At 38.7% G+C, this 19,514-nt stretch overlaps 1 protein-coding gene across 1 annotated transcript; it reads right to left on the bottom strand.

Moving 5' to 3' along the window:
• Nucleotides 1-631: 631 nt before the first annotated feature.
• Slc35e3 (solute carrier family 35 member E3) lies at nucleotides 632-18,573 on the bottom strand. The gene is made up of 5 exons (XM_076853088.1): nucleotides 17,981-18,573; nucleotides 16,987-17,097; nucleotides 12,958-13,116; nucleotides 6,470-6,552; nucleotides 632-3,102 (listed from the first exon to the last, which is right to left on the bottom strand). The coding sequence occupies exons 1-5, from the start codon at nucleotides 18,380-18,382 to the stop codon at nucleotides 2,916-2,918; spliced, it is 942 nt and encodes a 313-aa protein (XP_076709203.1). The 5' UTR covers nucleotides 18,383-18,573; the 3' UTR covers nucleotides 632-2,915.
• Nucleotides 18,574-19,514: the final 941 nt, after the last annotated feature.

Genomic DNA, 19,514 nt, shown 5'->3' with positions numbered 1-19,514 from the left:
TACAAGGGAGGTGGAATTTGGCTTCACTGGCATCTGCACATCTGGAGGTTGAACAGACTGGCATTGCCCTATGTGTACAGAGATGTTAATCTTCAACTGACTCTAAAATCCAAGACAAATGTGAAAACAAGAGGCGCTCCTTATTTTTAACAGGTGAAACTTGAAGTTTAGGCATTTAACATAGGGTAAAAATTAAGTTCAGTAACACTGGTAACAAAAGGATAGTGGGCTGCAGCCAGGTACAGTGGTGTACGCCTGTAATCCCAGCAGCATGGGAGGCTGAGACAGGAGGATTGCAAGTTCAAAGCCAGCCTCAGCAAAAGTAAGGCACTTAGCAACTCAGTGAGACCCTATCTCTAAATAAAATTCAGAATAGGGCTGGGGATATTGCTCAGTGGTTGAGTGCCCCCGAGTTCAATCCCAGGTACAAAAAAAAAAAAAAAAATATGTATACACACACATACACATACACAAACATATACATATATATGTATGTATATATATTAGCAGGCTTCCTCTTGTGTCTTTGGTCTGTCTCTGTGGTTGGCCCCTATCATTTAGAGCATTTTTTCCCAGGATTTTTTTCAATATGACGATCATCTTCAGGGCAAACATGTATATCAGACTCTAGTTCTAGTGGTACATATTTTATTCATTTATATACACGTATCCTTCACCTTTTGTGCTCTTTGTCACTGCATTCCTACCAACACCATTTATTACAACCTCACACATTTACTCTGTTCCCAATTTATTTGTAGATAAAAAACTTGTACATGGCACATACCAAAATTCAGTTGTTCTTAGTGCACAGAAATTAAATATTCCTCACTGTAATAAAATACTTTTCTTCATCTTTTGGGATATAATTTATGTTCATTTAAACCCACAATGAGAACACTTCTTAGACAAATATAATACCCAAGGTTCATGTGGTAATGATTGAAGTGCTCTGTACTTCTTAGCACAATAAAATATATCTGCAAAATGAGGAAAGTCAAAAAATATTTAAGACAAAAACAGAACACCACATAGTCTAATCATATAACAGATCAACAGAAACTTTTCAAAATAGGTTTTCAGTGAGGTTTTTTATTCTGAATGGACCAGAAAAAATAATCCAAAAAATCTGTATTTTTTGTTGTAGTAAAAACATTAACATAAATTTATCATCTTACTGAAGGTATACTGTACACATGTACTCTTTGTCTTAAAGTTACCTTCTCACAGAAAATTTATAAATAATGTTTAGAAAAAGAATTATTTATTATAAGAAGAATGATCTATCTCAATTTATTGTGAGATCATCGAAAACTGTTTTAATGCTCAAATGTCAAGACCCTGGAAGGCAGGAATACACTTCATAATTAAGTATGTGGCACTATATTTGTTCAAGTGGAAATCATATATTTCCTCAATACCTGAATTTTAAAAAGTATTCCTTTAGAAAAAGAACTAAATATTAACTATTTTTCTTTAAAATCTTTCCTCATATTTTCACTAGTTTGTGCCTAGTATTTAAATAGCATTTATCCTCACTTGCTGCATAAAAATGAAACTTGGTCGTATTAGAGGCAGGACATAATTCACTCCAAATTTTCAATGAACAAAGTTCCATGGCTGCTGCTTATGTAGGAGATAGGGAGTGAGGTGGTATTATGAAATTACCAATATGAAATAAATGCTCAATGAGGCCTCGGCAGCAGTTATCAGGAAAACTACTCAGTTCTGTGATTTTTTTTTTTTTTCCTGTGTGTGTCTGTGTGGATTGAACCCAGGGCTTTCTGCAGACTACAGGGAGCCTATAATCTTTTATTTGAGCCATTTAAATATGGGCTTTATTATTATTTTTTTAAGTTTTCTTTAGTTGTAGATGGACACAATATTTCTATAAAAATTATTCATTTTTATGTGGTGCTGAGGATCAAACCCAGTGTCTCACACATGCAAGGCAAGTGCTTGACCACCAAGCTACAGCCCCAGTCCTATTATTAATTTTTTTTAACTCCACAATAATTTCTAGAGTTTACTGAAAGTTCAAAAACTAGAGAAGATAAGTTTCCTTAATGTATGCCCTTTTTTCTTTTTCTTTTTTTTTTTTTTAAATACAGTCTCCCAATGTTGTCACAGCTGGCCTCAAATTCCTATGCTCAAATGACCCTCCTGCTATAGCCCCTTGTGTAGCCATGCCTATAGGCACATATTTCTGGCCTGAAAATACATGACTTCTTTTATCAGTTTTCTACTAGAAAAGAAGTACTTTTATAACTTGATTTGGTTTTATTGTCATTTTCTCCATTATATTTTGCTTTCTATAAACACTTAATTTCCAGAAATGAAGTAATTAAAATGTTGCACTAAGTCAATTAAAACAGAAATGCTAGATTTAAGTTCTAATTTGAGGACTGGGCTGGGGATGTAGCTCAGCGGTGCAGCACTTGTCTAGCAAGTATGAGGCACTGGGTTTGATCCCCAGAACCCCTTAAGCCCTCTGACCAAAATTACAACAAATCTCACATTGGGAAAACATCTACTAGCAAGTAGAGGAGTCCAATGTGTCCTTCCTCAGAAGAGCATGAACACTGAAAAGCCACAGAAGGTCTGCAGTGCTGGAATACAAATTCCTTTGTCATCATTACAAAAATTTAATTTTCATCTATTTGGTATAACCAAACCATTCTATATATTCCACATAATCATCTTTGAAAAGAAGCATAAGCCATTTGGTTTTAGAAAATTAAGTTCAAAAGAAAGGTACTAAAAAAAGTCATACCGATGAATAAAATTTGTATTGCTTTTTGTAAACCATTCCATGAATTTTGCACTGTAATTCTTTTTTTCTTTTTTGAAAGTAACTTCCACACTTTGAGTGTTCTTTGTCTTCTTGGGGGCGATTTTCTTTTCTCCACAAAATCTTAAGGACGTTGTACCAGTTTACTTTTACTTCCCTCCTGTTCACTGAGTTTAAAGTGGGTATAGGCAAGAATGCCAAATAATGTACATAAAATGCCAAGACCTTGATTAATTGATAGTGGATCTTTAAATAAAACATATCCTCCACATAATGTAATGCAGAACTTGAAGTGTCCAAACATGTTGTAGCTGAAGTTTTTGGATAAGGATAAAAAGGAGTAATAAGCTAGATATTAGGCACATACACACAACAAAGGCGTCCGGTGGCTAGAAACAACGCCACGAAACCCAGACTAAACAGCAGCATTTATCTAAGGAACTTTAGTGAAGTGCTGGGTCAGTTCTAGTTTCTTCAGGTAGGTTTTAGCAACTTAAAAATGACAAGATGGTGACACCGTGCTCTTCTGAGCAGGTCCTAAGGAACACACACACACACACACACACACACACGACTTTCTCATTTGTTCCTGTTGACCTTTTCAAAGAGCAAAGGGCTAAAATACAAAGTTAGGAATGAAATTTAGAACAAGGTACCGAGAGGATCTTTTGTACAACATTTAATGGTTATGTTGCATAGTGGCATTTCTAATAAACTTTCCCTGGCAAATGAGGTGAGATGTGGAAAGTGCCAAGGAGCCAACTCCTCGTAAACACTTTCAGTATGCTTAAGGCTAGGAGGAAAAAGGGCAGGAGGGAATGATACTATATGCCAACCATGCCACACTAGGCATTTTACGTTAACACCTATTGCGCACATTTCCCTTCACTGCACTCCCACTCCCCATTTTACAATTGCAGAGGTGCAGGGACTTTAAGTAACTTGCTTCAGATCAAAGAGCTTAAGTGGCAGAGTCAGCATGCAAACACAGATGAATCTCTTTAACTCCAAGTCCATGCTCTGATCTAGTATACTGCCAGTAACTCACAGTGGAATTAAGGTTTTTCCAAGTCATTCATATAAAATCCATGTGCTGGCTCCAATGCTTTAGTTTTAAATTTCTTTACTCCCCCAGCCTCTCTTAACCAGTTCATGATATGTTAAAAATATTTATAAAGGGAAGGCAAACTTAAACTCTTCAGTGTCGCTCTTTATAAATTGGAAGAGAGAGAGAGGGAGAAAAAGCACAAGCACACAGTCTATCTCTGGTATTTCTAATTCTTCCTTTCCTCTCTCAATCCTCTACTCTGCTGCAGTCAGGCTTTGCACCCGCTACCCAGAATGCCCCTGCCAGTGTCCTCCACTTCAGTAAGCCCACTGATCCATTATTAGCCTTCTGTGTACTTGACCTGTCAGTGACAACTGACCCAGTAGTTTACTCTTGTCCTTTGCCACTCTCCTTCCTACCACCTAGTTCCTCTCATTAAACAGTGTAGTGCCCTGGGATTCAATCTTTGGACATGTTTTTCTACTTGTTTGCTTAGTAGTCTCAACCAGGCACCTATGCACTCCAACTATGTGAAATACCCCTGGCTGAGACTTTTTCCTTGAACCCTCAGTTTATCCAAAATTAAGCACGTGACCATTTTCCTCATCTTAAGCATCCTCTGAGCTGTCCTGTCTCAGGCACATTCATATCATCCAAAACCATGTAAGTCAACCTTGTTTCCTCATTCTCCACATCCAACTGGTCAGCAAAATACACTGGCTCTACTTGGAAATACATCCCAAATCCAATCATTCCCACCATTCCACTGCTACCACCCTAGTAATAAATTACAATTATTTCTAAATTAGAATACTGCAGTAGCCTCCTGTCAGTTTCCCTTCTCTCCTAGCTCTTTCAGTCCAGTGGTTCTTAACCAGGATGATTTTGCCACATGAGCCATGTCTGGAGACATTTTTGGTTGCCACAACTGAGGGCTGGGTGTGCTACTGGCAGAGACTTGGCATGCTGCTAAACAACCTGCAACATACAAGACAGGCTTCCACAACAAAACACTGTCCAGCCCACAATGTCAACAACCCTGATGTCATCTTCTCACTTCAAACTCCAACGGCTTCCCAGCTCATTCAGAGTAACAGTCCTTATGTGGAGGCCCCATGCAGTCTGGTTCCGTTACCTCTCAGCCCACCACATCCCCTCCTCTGCACATGCTGCTCCATGCAGGTATCCCTGTTTCTCGGGCCTCTCACCTGCTGTTGCTTCTGCCTGGAATGTTCTTCTCTCCCAATCTGCATGGAGCAACCTCATTTCCTTCAGGTCTTTACTCAATCACCTTCCTGTAGAGGCCTTTTGACTACCCTTCCTAAAACTTCAACCCTGTCCCCAACATTTCACATCCACTTTCCTGCTTTCTCTTTTCTCCTTGGCACTTAACACTACCCAACACTGTGTATGCATATTTAAAAACTTTATAGTCTGTATTCCTCACTAGAATTTAAGCCTGAGGAGGCAAAGATTTTCATCTGTTTGGTTCACTACTGTATCCCCTACTGGCATATAGTAGACCTTTGGTATGTAAGTATTTATTAAGTCAATGAGTGGTTTATAGTGGGTATTCAATAAATATTTGTTGGATGAAGGAATGTCTTTAATTAGAACACATTCTTGGGTATCTTGATTTGGCAACATGATCCACATGTCCACATGCGACTAGATCGTATGAGTTCAAATCTGGACATCACACTTCTCATCTGTGTGGCCTTAAATGAGTTATTTAACCTCTCTGTACCTGCTCCCTTGTATGTAAAATAAAATAATAGAATGCACTTTAAAGAGCTGCTGTGAGAATTAAATGGACCAATATACACAAAATGTATCTAATAGTATCTGGTATAAATATTTATTAAAGATTCTTTTTTAAAAAAGTGTAATTATTGTTATTTATTGATAGCAAATTTGCTATTTATTCTATTCTGTTGATATCTCAGTATTTATTCATTTGTATAAATCAGTATATTCTGATAAAACAATACTAAACTACTTCTATGATCTGGATTTGCATTTGCCTAAGTGGGGCAGAATGAAATACATGAGAAACAGAATGACAAGCTGCATGGTGAAAATGGGCAGCTGATTTGACCTTCAACAAATGACTTCATTTTTAAAATAAATTTTCAAAATAAATTTTTAAAATATTGAAAACAGTAGACACACCCATACGAAATAAGTACAAAGACACACTGCCAAATCAGCTGCCAGGAGTCTGAAATTAACATCTTTTGTTACATGGATTAACCACACCTCTATTTTATTACTGAAAACGAATTGAAACTCAAGCCTCCACCCTGTTATTCATTCAACAAATATTTAAGTCCACTATCTGCAAGGAATGGTAGTCTAAGTTAATTTCTGTAAGAGAAATAGTCACCAATTACTTAAAAAAAATTCAAAAACATTCATGCTATAGCAAGTGAACTCATTTCCTCAGTTCTTATTTCTTTAAAGTTCTAAAGACTCCAGTAGTGAAATAAACAGAAAAAGATTAAAAATAACCAACACTACTCAATTTAGGACATGCATATATAGTTAGTATAAGACTCAAATAAGGTAGTGAATGTGAATTTTGGAAACATAAAAGACTACGCATTTGTAAGTTATTGTTGAAAGGATACGTGACTGGTGAAGTGTTCCCAATGATCCAATAAATGGATAAGTTCACCATGAAAGCTATTACTCCAGATAGCAGCACCATAAGCTACAAATGAATCAAAAAAATCATTAACGTGAAGCACTGCACTATAATCAAGTAAAAATACATTTCATTAGGCATTTTAAAAACTCAAGTATCAGGCTGGGAGATAGCTCAGTGGTGGAGCACTTTCCCAGCATGCACAAGGCCCAGGTTCAATCCCCAGCACTAAAACCACAAACACCCCTCGAATATTAACCATTAAAAACAAAGATTAGAAAAAGAGAATCAATTTGGGAGACCACAAAAATTGAGAGTAGCCAAACACAGAGCCTATAATTTCAGCGACCTAGGAGGCTAAAGCAGGAGGATTGCAAATTCAAGCCAACGTCAATAACTTAGTCATGTTCTAGGCAATTCAGCAAGACACTATTTCAAAATAAAAAATGAAAAGGGCACCAGGTGCAGTGGTGCAGGGGAGGCTGAGACAGGAGGATCATGAGTTCAAAGCCAGCCTCAGCAACATCAAGGTACTAAGCAACTCAGTGAGACCCTGTCTCTAAATAAAATACAAAATAGGGCTGGGGAGGGAAGGAGGGAGGGAGGGAGGGAGGGAGGGAAGGGGGGAGGGAGGGAGGGAGGAAGGAAGGAAGGAAGGAAGGAAAGGGCTGGGGATGTGGTTTCAGTGGTAAAGTGATCCTGGCTCAAATTCCAAGTACCAAAAAATTTTATAAAATAAAAAATTAAGGGCTGGGGATGTGGCTCAAGTGGTAGCGCGCTCGCCTGACATGCGTGCGGTCCGGGTTCGATCCTCAGCACCACATACAAAGCAAAGATGTTGTGACCGCCGATAACTAAAAAATAAATATTAAAAAATTCTCTCTCTCTCCCCCCTCTCACTCTCTCTTTAAAAAAAAAAAAATTAAGAGTATAAGAGCACAATGAATGAATAGTATTCAAAAATATAACTGCCCACAAGAATCAACAGAAAAGTCTGTAATAAAGCCTGTCTCTGAATATGAATTTTAGGTTCATTTTTCTTATCCATCTAAGGAAGAAATATTTTGTAATAATTTTTTTTGAGACAGTCTTGCTGTGTTGCCCAAACACCTGGATTCAAAGAATCCTCCTGGCTAGGTGTGGTGGCTCATGCCTGTAATCCCAGTGGCTTGGAAGGCTGAGGCAGGAGGATTGTGAGTTAAAAGCCAGCCTCAGTAATTTAGTGAGGCTCTAAACAACTTAGCGAGACCCTGTCTCAAAATAAAATATAAAAAGGGCTGGAGATGTAGCTCAGTAATTAAGCACCCGTGGGTTCAATTCTTGGTACCAAAAACAAAAACTACCCCTGCCTCAGCTTCCCTAGCAGCTGGGACTATAGTTATATAGTCACACACCACCATGTCCAGGTGTAATAAGTTCTTATTATAAAAATTATACATATGTATTGTAGAAAAATCAGGAAAAAAAGGATAAGGAATTCTTACAATCCCAACAACCACACCTATAAATATTTTGGCATCTACCTTCTAGGTCTTTTTCTATTGAATTGCTCATTTTTAGTCTTATTCAAATAAAGATAATAAATATTTATTGGCCATCAATAAAACTGGTTCAACCCTCCTGAAAAACATAATATATACAAAGTTCCTGCCCTCAAAGAGCTTAGAAACTAGAAGACATGATATCAAAGTTTATGTTTATATGATACTTACGTAATCAGAATTGTTCTAAATATTTTACATGTATTAGATCATTTAATCCTCATAAGCAGCCATAAAATAGGTATGAAAAAAATAGTATCCCTATTTACAGATGAGAGAGCAGAGTGCAGAAAGGTAAAGTAATCATCCTAAGATCACAGAGCTAGTAAAGGGCAGCACTGAGATTTAAACGCAGGCAGACTGGTTCTGGAGTCCTGGCTTTTAACCCATTCTGCCATGATACCTCTTAATCATAGAATAATAGTGCAATAGAAGACTTGCAGCTCATGAGATGAAAAACAAGTCTTGAGTTCTACCTCACTAGCAGGCAAATAGACAATAGATCCTACATAAATTTCAAGGCAGGAGAGGTCCTTCTGGGATGGGACAGACAGAAAAGTCTTTGGATCTTAAAAGCATGTATAGATTAAAGAAAGAGAGGGTGGGGTTCAAGCACAGGGACAGCATAGGTCAAAGTGTAAGTATAGAGTATGCTTACAGGACAGGGAAGAAACCAACTTGGCTGAGGATGGGGACAAATGGGCTGTACCACTGTATACATATACAGTGCTTTGTTCAAACTTACCCCACTTTTATTTTATGTTTTTGGTGGTGTTGGGGATTGAACCCAAGGCCTCGTGCATTCGAGGCAAGTACCCTATCAATTGGGCTATATCCTCAGCTCCCCACTTTATTTATTTTTATTATTTTTTTAATATTTATTTTTTAGTTGTAGTTGAACACAATATCTTTATTTTTATGTGGTGCTGAGGATCGAACCCAGGGCCTTGTATGTGCTAGGCGAGTGCTCTACTGCTGAGCCACAATCCCAGAACCCCCAATTTATTTTAAAAAGCATAAAATCAGGACTGGGGTTGTGGCTCAGTGACAGAGCACTTGCCTCACACATATGAGGCACTGAATTCAATCCTCAGCACCACATAAAGATAAATAAACAAAATAAAAATATTGTGTCCAAGTATAACTAAAAAAAAATTAAGACATAAAATCATTTTCTATCTCTGAATTTAGATAAAATATTAGCTATGATTTAAATTATTGTTATTTTTTTTAAAGAGAGAGAGAGAGAGAGAGAGAATTTTAATATTTATTTTTTAGGTTTCTTTTTGGCGGACACAACATTTGTTTTTTTGTATGTGGTGCTGAGGATCGAACCCGGGCCGCACGCATGCCAGGCGAGCGCGCTATCGCTTGAGCCACACCCCCAGCCCCTGATTTAAATTATTAAGACGTTTAAGTTCCAAGGAAAATGCTGTATATGCAGATACTTTCTGTCCCATATAAATTTTATCACTTTTAAAATCAGTGTAGTTGTAAGAGGATCAGGAGTTGAATTTGTGTCCTATTTAGGTAAACACAGTAATACCTCATTTGATTTGATTTGATTTGTGATGTCTGCTAAAAAGTAAGAAAATGTACATAAAATGCATCACTGTTAATTTTACTGGGTTCACAGAATGTCACCTACCTATTTCTTGATGACTTGGCATATGATTAAAAAGACCATTACATGCTGTACTTTGAGTCAATGATGCCCCCTATGGACATCAAGGAACCAAGGTGATTTTTCCTTACATTATTCAGCCTCAGCTTGCTATGCTCTTAGTTTCTTTGTACATTTTATGGACTTCCTGCTGTTTTCCTCTTTCAAAACCTGTCAGGGGTCTACCACGAAAAAACTCTCTTCTAGTTTCAAGTGTCCAAGCTCAATATTTGAAGACCAAATAATCCAGATGGTAGGACTTTTGCAAAGTAAAAGGAATATTATTTGAGAGGTGGTCCAATGATTTCTACTTTAGGAACAAGTATATACGCCAAAGTATATAAATTTGACAATCGCAAAGCTATGAAACCAACATAGGTGCCCTTCAACAGATGAAGGGATAAAGAAAATGTTACACACACACACATAAATATTACTCAATCATAAAGAAGAATGAAATTATGGCATTTGCTGGAAAATTGATACAACTAGAGACTATTGTGCTAAATGAAATAAGCCAGTTCCAAAAAACCAAAGGCTCAATGTTGTCTCTGATATGTGGATGCTAACACATAAGGGGGATTCAGGTGGGAAAAGAAGTTCATTGGATTAGACAAAGGGGAATGAAGGGAAGGGAGAAGGGATAGGAATAGGAAAGACAGTAGATGAATTGGTCATAACTTTCCTATGTTCACATATGAACACACTACCAGTGAAACTCCACATCATGTAAAACTATAAGAATGGGATCCTAATTAGAATAAGTCATACTCCATGTGTGTACAATATGTCAGAATACACTCTACTGTATGTGTATCTAAAAAGAACAACAATAACAAAAATATACGAATTTGAAACATTATTGGTCTCAGGGACAGCACAGTAGAGTACTCAAGAATATGGAGATTGTGTGATGACTGCATATAGTCCCAGTTATATGGGAGGCTGAAGCAGGAGCACTGCTTGAGCCCAGAAGTTGATGAACAGCCTGGGCAACAGCAGACCCCAACTCCAAAAAAAGGAAAAAAGGAGGGCGGGGGAGGGATTCTGAGAGTGAAGCTCAGGGGTATAGCACTTGCCTGGTTGGGTTTAATCTCCAGAATTGTGAGTGGGGAGGAGGTGAAAAATAAGGACTTTAGAGTCAAGATGCATGGATTCAAATTCTGCCTCCGCTAATTAACTGTGGGATCTCAGGTCGGTTACATAATAACTCTTTTGTCTCTAGTTTCCCGGAGTAAAAATAGTTAATACTAGTATTAACCTCACAAAGTTATGAAGCGTAAATAAGTTAACATTTGCAAAGTGCTTGAATAATGCCTGGAAAAGATGAAGGGTTAGTAAGTATTTGGTAAGTTAACACCACCAACAAAAAAGACATTCCTACTGACTGTTTCAAAGGTTAAAGCTGTTAGAAGTGAAAGTTCCTGTTAAGTAAGGTATTATGGACTGTTTGTTTCCTCCCAAACTTTGCATAATGAAATCTGAATTGTGATAGTATTAGGAGGCAACTAAGTCATCTCACTAATCCTCACAAAGGGGATTAATGTTCTTAGGAGAAGAGACAAAAGAGAGTTTGCTTTTTCTCTCTTTCCCTCTGGTGAGGATGTAAGAAGACTGCCCTCTGTAAACAGAGGGCCTTATTACCAAGACCCCAACTGAGCTGGTACCCTAACCTCAGACTTCCAGTCTCCAGAACTGTGAGAAAAAAATGTTGGTTGTTTAAGCTACACAGTCCATATTTTGGTAATAGCAGCCTGAACTAAAACAATGGTGATTATATTTTCTAACTTAAATGTCCTCAAAGTACATATACTTTTGATCTACCAATTCTCCTCCTAAGACTCTATTCCATAGAGGGAAAATAAAAAGTATCAGGACACACAACACATGTATAAGAATGTTTATTAAAATGTTGTTCATAGTGGTCAAGGACTAGGAAAAAAAATTGAATACCTAAAAGGGATTATTTATACAGACACTAAAAAGTATAATTTGGAGAGATTTTCATGGTATTGTTAAAAAAAGCATGTGCAGGGGCTAGAGACAGCGCATGCTTCAGCTAGTTCAATCTCCAAAACCTGTATGATCCCACGTTTGTCAAAAATACAATATGTGTGTATTGTATCTTTTTTTTTTTTCAAATATTTTTCAGTTCTAAATGGATTATTTATTTATTTATTTATTTGTGGTGCTGAGGATCGATCCCAGGGCCTCACGCATGCCAGGCAAGTGCTCTACCACTGAGCCACAACTCCAGCCCCTGTAATGTACCTTTAAATGGGTATATGTAACAAGGAGAAAGATATTAAAGAACACTAGGGGTACACATGGGGAATGGGATGCTGAAGGGTACATGGATAGGAGGGACAGGGAAAAGGAATTCAGGATAAAAACAGAATATGATATGATTCTATTAGATAAAATTATACACACACACATGTAAATTAAGAGAGATAGATAGACAGACAGACTGACAGACACAGAGAGACAGAGAGACAGACCTGTGAAATGGTCATTGTCAAAATGGTAACTAAATACCTTAGTGTGGCGGGACATCAGAAAGCTTCCACTTTCTCCATATTTTTTTTTGTAAGTTCAAAATCCACAACATAACCATGTACTTTTTACATATGTGAAAAAATCTTGGGGGTGCTGGGGTTGTGGGTTCAGCAGTAGAGTGCTTGCCTGGCACAAGTGAGGCACGAGGTCCAATCCTCAGCACATTAATTTTTTTTTTTTTTTTTTTTTTTTTAGTACTGAGGATTAAACCTAGGAGTGCACTACCACTGAACTACATCTCTAGCTCTTGTTTTTGAAACAGGGTCTCACTTAGTTGCCCAGGATGGCCTTGAACTTGCAATCCTCCTGCCTAAGCCTCCCGAGTTGCTGGGAATACAGGTGAGTAACACCATAACAGCTAAGTACATACTATTTATATAAAAAGAAAACCAATAAAATTAAATGCCCAAATTATTTGTTGGCTATAATCTGGCATGGACAGAACAGTAACCAGGCATAAGATCTGTACTGTAGTTCTGGTTTTGCCATTGACGGGCTGTTGGACCCTGGAAGGTCCCTTTACCTTTTCTGCCTCAATTCTGTTGTCTGGAAAATAATCCTTACCTTGCCTTCCTTAAAAAAGGGTAATTATGAAGATTAAACATGAGAATGGATTTGAGATAGTGCTCTGAAACTAAAAAAAATACATTAAAAACAAAGATATTATTATTACACTGTTTCTTAGGCACTGAAACAGCTAGAACTTACCAAAGCAGAAGGTGACCAGGGACCAAATATTCCTCCCTCTCCAAACACTGGCTCAAAGAAGGGCACAACAACCAGCAACATGGCAGATGACATTGGAGCCTGGTAGTACAGCAGCTGCATTGAATTCACTTGTAATTCATGCTGTTTGGCTCCTACCCACTGAAAATTAGGAGATAAACAGGTCAGGCACAAGAGAAAACCATCACTTAATCAACGATGCAACTCTAGCCACACAGACAGAAACATGGGGTACAGGCTGGGGGAGAGGAAATTCCTAATTATTCTACAAGATTTCCAAGATCAGTAGGATATCTGAATGCTCTTTAATTACCACAGATGAAAAGAGTTCTAGAAATTCATTTTCTGATAAACTATTTTCCTCTCCATTCTTTACAAGGAAGAAAAACCCGTTCTATCTTCCTGATCCTATTAAATAGGGAGAAGTAAATGGATATAGGAAACCATATAAATCAGAGATTTTTTCCTAAGGCAGGAGTAGAAATTTAGGGGATAAACAGGAATACAGATGCAATGACAGACCTCATTTCCTCCTAAAAATGGCCCAAATAAAAAATTTTAAAAGGAAGATGGGGCACAGGGCATTTCAGAGACTAGGAGATTAACCCTGGTTATTCCAGTTGGCTGCCAAAGTGTGTGGTCTTTTCAGTCACTTCAAAAAATCCAATCAATGGCAGAAGAAAGTTTCCTCTCTTTGGATGTCTTTTCTGTGGATAGTATCCCCCCTGCCCCATTTGACCCAGGTACACTGGATAATCACAAACCCCCAAATACTGTCATTCAGTAGAAATAACACCTCAAAACCTCAAATCCCAACAGGCCTCAAAATGCTTCACAAATAGGACTGAAAAGGAGGCTTTGAAGAATGCTCAGTAAAACTGAATAAGATCTGGCAAGAACAGCAAGGCTTCTGAATGACTTCTACAAGCTTTTCTCCTGTAGGACTGGGTATCTTGTTACATAAATTCTCAGTCTATAGAAATTCAGCAAGACAAAAATAGAAGAGCAGGAAATTTGAGCCATATTCCTGCCAGTTTTAACTAAGACTCATCTGTGAATATGAAGGACAAAGAATTGATTCTTCTGCTGCCAGCTACTGGGGGCACAGCAGTGAGCAAACATGGAGGGATGCAGAGAATGCAACTTTCCTTTCCCAGCCTCACTAGGCTCACATCCAGCCTCCACCTCTGCCACAGGACTGCCTGGAATGGTGGGTCTTGCTGTCCCTCACTGCAGTGCAGCCTGGCTTCTGTCCACAACCCCTCTAATGGCCTCCCAAAGGGCACCATCTCCTTTGACTGCCTCATCCAAAGGATACCCTGGACTAATCTTTTTTCCTATCTGCTGACGTCTTCAGCTCTGACCTCCTTCCTCACCTCCCACTCCTCCCACTCACCCCACAGTGCTGGCGTAAAACCCAGGGCCTCACACATGATTGGCATAGTGTTCTACCACACCCAGAGCAAGAGTTACACTCCCGGCTTTCCTTGAGTATTTTTACCCTAGCAACTTCCACAACTTTCTGGCCATTTTTACTTAGCCTGAAGGAATTTCTTTAAAATCAAGTTGCTTCCCTCCTTCCTTCCACCAAGGAGCTCTTCTTGTGTCACCTCAATAATAAATGCCATCATCTCCCCCAAAGATCCTACTCCTTACTTTCCTCACTTTCACATTTAATCAGACCCCACTGGTTCTTCCTCCCAAAGGTCTCTGGAGTATCCTTCAGCTTCCCATTGCCTAGCCCAGGCCATTCCTGCCTTCCCCTAGAAGCATGGATAGGTTCCTAACTGCTGTCGCCCTTCTCACTTCCCTTAAGTACCCTTCATTGCCACCAGTGATTTTTCTTAACCAAAGGGCATGATCAAGCCACGCCCCTACCTAAACTCCTTTACGTGGTGCCTGCAGAATGAAGACACTTTTTTAGCATGACAGGAGACTGCCATCTGGTATCACCCACTGCTTGGCTTCTACTTTCCACAGTATACTTACAGTCTAACCTCACTAAACAAATCAGGTTCTCCCAAAGGGCTCTGTACTTTCACACATACTTCAAGGAAAGACCTGTTATATTTCACTGCTGAGCAAATTCCTGTGCATCCTTCAATTTAAATTGTTAACTTTCCCTCAGGTCTTGCCTCATCACCCTGGATGGAGGGCTGCCATTTCTTCCTTGGTCTTCTTTAGGACTTGGCTCACACGCTGAAGTGACCAGCTGTCTACACATGTTTCTACAGTGACGGATTATAGCTGATGCTCATTTTTGTATCCTTAAGGATGAATATAAAGCAGAAAAGATGTCTGCTGAGTGAATGAGTCAACTATTTTGTACAATTGAAGTTTACAGCTCATCACTCTTCTTTCAACTCCTTTTAATTACCCCAGCAGAAGAAGAAATAACTTAGAACACACTGGGATACAATGGGCAGATACAGATTTCTTTAAAAGGGATTTTTTAAAAAAAAAAATCTTTGTATTCCATTATATTACTTCTACTATTTACTGATAATAGAACATTTGCACATTTACAACCCCTCTTGGCCAATCTCATCTCAAATATCTACCTTAGAGATATAGAACCCTTAATTCTAATCTACAGTAGCTTTGAAACTTCTGTGAACAAAAATGGTCATACTGACATAATGAATACTCTATTCTGAAATTATGTGTAAGTACAAGAAATTCTAATATTCAACAGATACAACTTCTTGCTATTTTAGTGAATATTTAATCCATACATTTTGTTAAATGAAAAATATGCATTTAATAAAAATAAACAGTAATATTCACTATGCCTAGTAACAAAATTTAAACTCTCTGAAGTGTACCCAAATACGATTTTTTAATTAACAAAGCTAAATTTCTTTAATCTTTAGATCATTCTCTGAGGTAAAACATAGCATATCATGGAGCCAAGTAACAAAACTGAGTGAGTGCTTCATCCTTTCATGACACTGGTCTCATCTTTTGTTTAAACTGCTTCTCTGCTACTAAAAAATGTATTCGTGACTATACTATTTTTTCATGACAACGTTGCTGAAATGATCGTTACCAGAGAATTTAAGATGCTAGGGCTGCAATACTGAACTCCTAACATTCCCAACAAGAATGCCTCCGTTTATAACCAGTGGATGTCTGTGAAAAAAATAAAATTGGTTACACATTTTGGCTTTGATTCCCCATGCAGGCACACCCAGAAATTCCAAACCAAGGTTTTCAGTATAGAGAGAATACTGTTTCACTGCACCCTATACCACTATTTGAGAAACAAAATGACCTTGTTGGGATTTTATAGTAATAAAGTAAATGGATCCCTGAACAAATTTTTAAGAATGCTGTCACAGGCAAGACACTGTGCTTGAACAAGAAGTGAGATACCCATTTCTACAAAAAACTCAATTGATATAAATAAATTATTAAAAGCCAATATATAGCAACGTATTTTTTGAGGCAAAAAAAAAAAAACTATGGAAGCAAAAATTTCCTTTCCTGATCAGATGTCTGGAAGTGCACTCACTTCTTCACAGCAACTTTAAAATTAAAGGGTAAATAATAACATAACTAATGAATTCAGAAAGTAAAATCTTGAAATTTTTTTTTGTAGTTGTAGATGGACAGAATGCCTTTGATTTCATAATTTTTACGTGGTACTGAGGACTGAACTCAGTGCCTCGTGCATGCTAGGCAAGCACTTTGCCACTGAGCTACAGCCCCGGCCCATTAAAATAAAGTCTTACTTCTAGTTTTGTAAAGATTTCCCAGAAAATAACATAACTTCATCCCAAACTCACACTCTTAAGCATGGATATTATACACTTACAAACAGGTATTTGGTGAACATCACACACCCAAGTTTCTCTGTTTTCTTCTCTTCACCTTGAGTCAATTTATGCAATTATGGTTTCTTCCCAACAGTCTATTGTCTCTATACTGTATTTTCTAAACCTTGGGATACAGCTTCAAAACTTATGACATCTGCTAAAAAGGCACATAAAGGAAAAAAAAATTACCAACCACTTGATAAAGGGATGTAACTAAAACACCAAGAGCAGCAAACACCATTCCAAGGAAATTAAACTTCACATCGTAATAAGAATTTAGGATTACACCTAAAGTTATAGGAATCTGTAAAGAAAAAGAGGTAAAATTCTGTTCAGATTAAATTCAAGAAACAAATTTAATATTCCTTTCACAGTGTCTTACAAGGCTAATAATCATAAACACATATATCTGGGAAGCAACAAATCTATAATTTTTTTTCACTTGTGAAAATTGTTCATTCTTTTTCTTACATGTGAAATATTATAATTCCATATTGATGCTCACATTTTGTTCTATTTTGAATTTGGGGTAAAATAATGAGTCTATGCATTGTGCTTTGCAAGAAATTACCGCATGCATGCATGCATGCACAGGTAAGTAAGTGGAACACAAAAGTAATGCCTAAACAACATGTAACTGTAACAATAAAAGCATTAAGATCTTAAGTATTAAAAGTTACTAAGTGCTGATATTATTCTACTGAATCTCCTTTCATTTAAAGATGCAGATGCCTCTGCAGCATGTACTTGCAGACATATTCGGAGACATTTTTTTCTAGACCTTTTCACATTCATCATCTGTGGTTTGATTCCCTTGGGGAGAAGGGCTGTTTCTCAGTTTGAGCTTGTACAGATATCCTGATACACTGAACTGCACCCCTCTTTACAGCTTTCTTTTCTTTCCAATAACAGAATTTGAAGATTCCATTAAACAGTAGTTGCTAAAACCCTAGCACACCGTTCTGGACTAAGAGCCCAACAAAGGCTTTCTTACCCCTGCATTTCCCAATAAACCCTAAGTTCACATGCTCATAGAACATGACTCATTTGATTCAAGAAGATGGGAAAGAGCGTTGACGCAGGTTAAACAATGTACATTCAAATTTCCCGGAGAGAAAGACGTTCAGGAGGTGGGGTCCAGGTGGTAAGTGTTTAGGGATGTGCGTCGGCCAGCTGGAGTTACTCACCAGCGTGAGCTTTATCCTTGTGGAGAAGCTTTTCTGGTAGCAGAAAGTCTGGATGGCTATGATCACCGGCGTTGTCATGGCCTTGGCCAGCTGATAGGTGCCTATGGTGTTGTTCTGCAGAGAGAGGTTGGTGAAGACCACAAAGCCACAGAAGCTGAGGGCCAGGAGGAGGAGTTTGGTGGGAGGCAGAGTTTTGGGAGCAAAGATGTTCAGCTTCTGGCAGATGTACAAGCCCAGCCAAGTAACCATGAAGTGCACCAGGGTCAGGCTTATGTTGGGAAAGCTGTGATGCACATAGATCCATTTATTGAGGAACACGATGCAAATGGACACTAGCAGGTTGAACAGGAGCCCAGCAGCTATTCGCCCGTTGCCCCGTACTCGGTCCGCCAGCGAAGCCATGATCCCCGCCGCTGGCCGAGAGGCGACACCCGCGAAGCCGGGACCGTCCAGCTTCCGAAAGGGGTGCTCAGCCGGTCTCCGGCTGCCGTTCCCCTCCACGCCGCGTCCTCGCAGACGCCGGCCTTACGATCCAGCCAGGCATACACTAGTCGAATTCCGAGCCAGTAGAAACCTCAGCGACTCACACAAGCTCCACCGCCGCCCAGTGAGCCAGCGAGGACGCGGCAGCACGTCCCCGGCCCGCCCCACCTCCGCCCACGGCCACGTGACTCGGGGCGCCAGCGCTTCCGCTGTGCCTGAGTAGGCAACCAGTTCTACACTGCGCAGGCGCACTGAGCTCGGAGCGTGGAACGGCTGGTTTTTGGCTCCTATCTGTAGGTCCCGCGTAATTTGCCCAACTCCAACCCTGACTGGCCAACTGGGACCCCTTTCTGATAGTTTCCGTGGGTCCACTGTCTAGACATGGTACGAGTGGGATGTGCAGATACTTTTGGCCAATTTTACCTATGAGGCGGATGGTGAGCAATTTCGAGTCTTCGCTTGACTTTTCTACAAAGCATATTTTAAAACGTTTTTCTTAAAATATCTGAACATACTGAAAAGTAGAGTTTGATGGCCCGTCATATACTCAGGGTAGATATAACAATATTTTGGCACATTTGCTTCCATTTTTACTCATGTATCACATCTTTTTTACCTCTGAATACTTAGATGAGCCTAAAAAGTAGGCACATTTCTCCGTATTACCACAATACTGTTTTCACTCCTGCGGCTTAACAGTAACCAGTATCAAATATCCAGTTCAAGTTTGTGGAGATGGAGGGGATTTTAGACTTTGAGTTTATGCTACCTAATTGGTCTCTAGAAAGTTTGTGCTAATTTATATTTATGCGGCTACAATACGGTTGATTTTCCTTACTGTGAAAAACTAGGAGTGATTTTTCAGTAATTTGATAAAAAGAAATAGTGAGAAATTGTGCTTTTAATTTGCAGGGTTTTTATTTCCAGTGACTTGAGTAGTCATAGGATTAGATGAGTTATTTGATATATTTCCTGTTTCTATCTGCTCATTTTGTTTAGGGGTACTTGGCTTTTTCTAATTGATGTTTAGAAGGACGTTATGCTTTGGTAA

Source organism: Callospermophilus lateralis, chromosome 4, assembly GCF_048772815.1.
Source record: "Callospermophilus lateralis isolate mCalLat2 chromosome 4, mCalLat2.hap1, whole genome shotgun sequence".
Classification (NCBI taxonomy): domain Eukaryota; kingdom Metazoa; phylum Chordata; class Mammalia; order Rodentia; family Sciuridae; genus Callospermophilus; species Callospermophilus lateralis.
The sequence above is the reverse complement of the archived record's forward strand: the minus strand, read 5'-3'. Positions and strand labels throughout refer to the sequence as shown.

Excerpts from the sequence above, each read along its gene's own strand:
- Slc35e3 (XM_076853088.1), bottom strand. The coding sequence starts at position 18,382 with ATGGCTTCGCTGGCGGACCGAGTACGGGGCAACGGGCGAATAGCTGCT. Across the intron at positions 6,553-12,957 it reads CCTGGTCACCTTCTGCTTTG|CTTATGGTGCTGCTATCTGG; the intron begins GTAAGTTCTAGC and ends ATTCATTTGTAG. Across the intron at positions 3,103-6,469 it reads GGGAACACTTCACCAGTCAC|CTACAACATGTTTGGACACT; the intron begins GTATCCTTTCAA and ends CAAAAACTTCAG.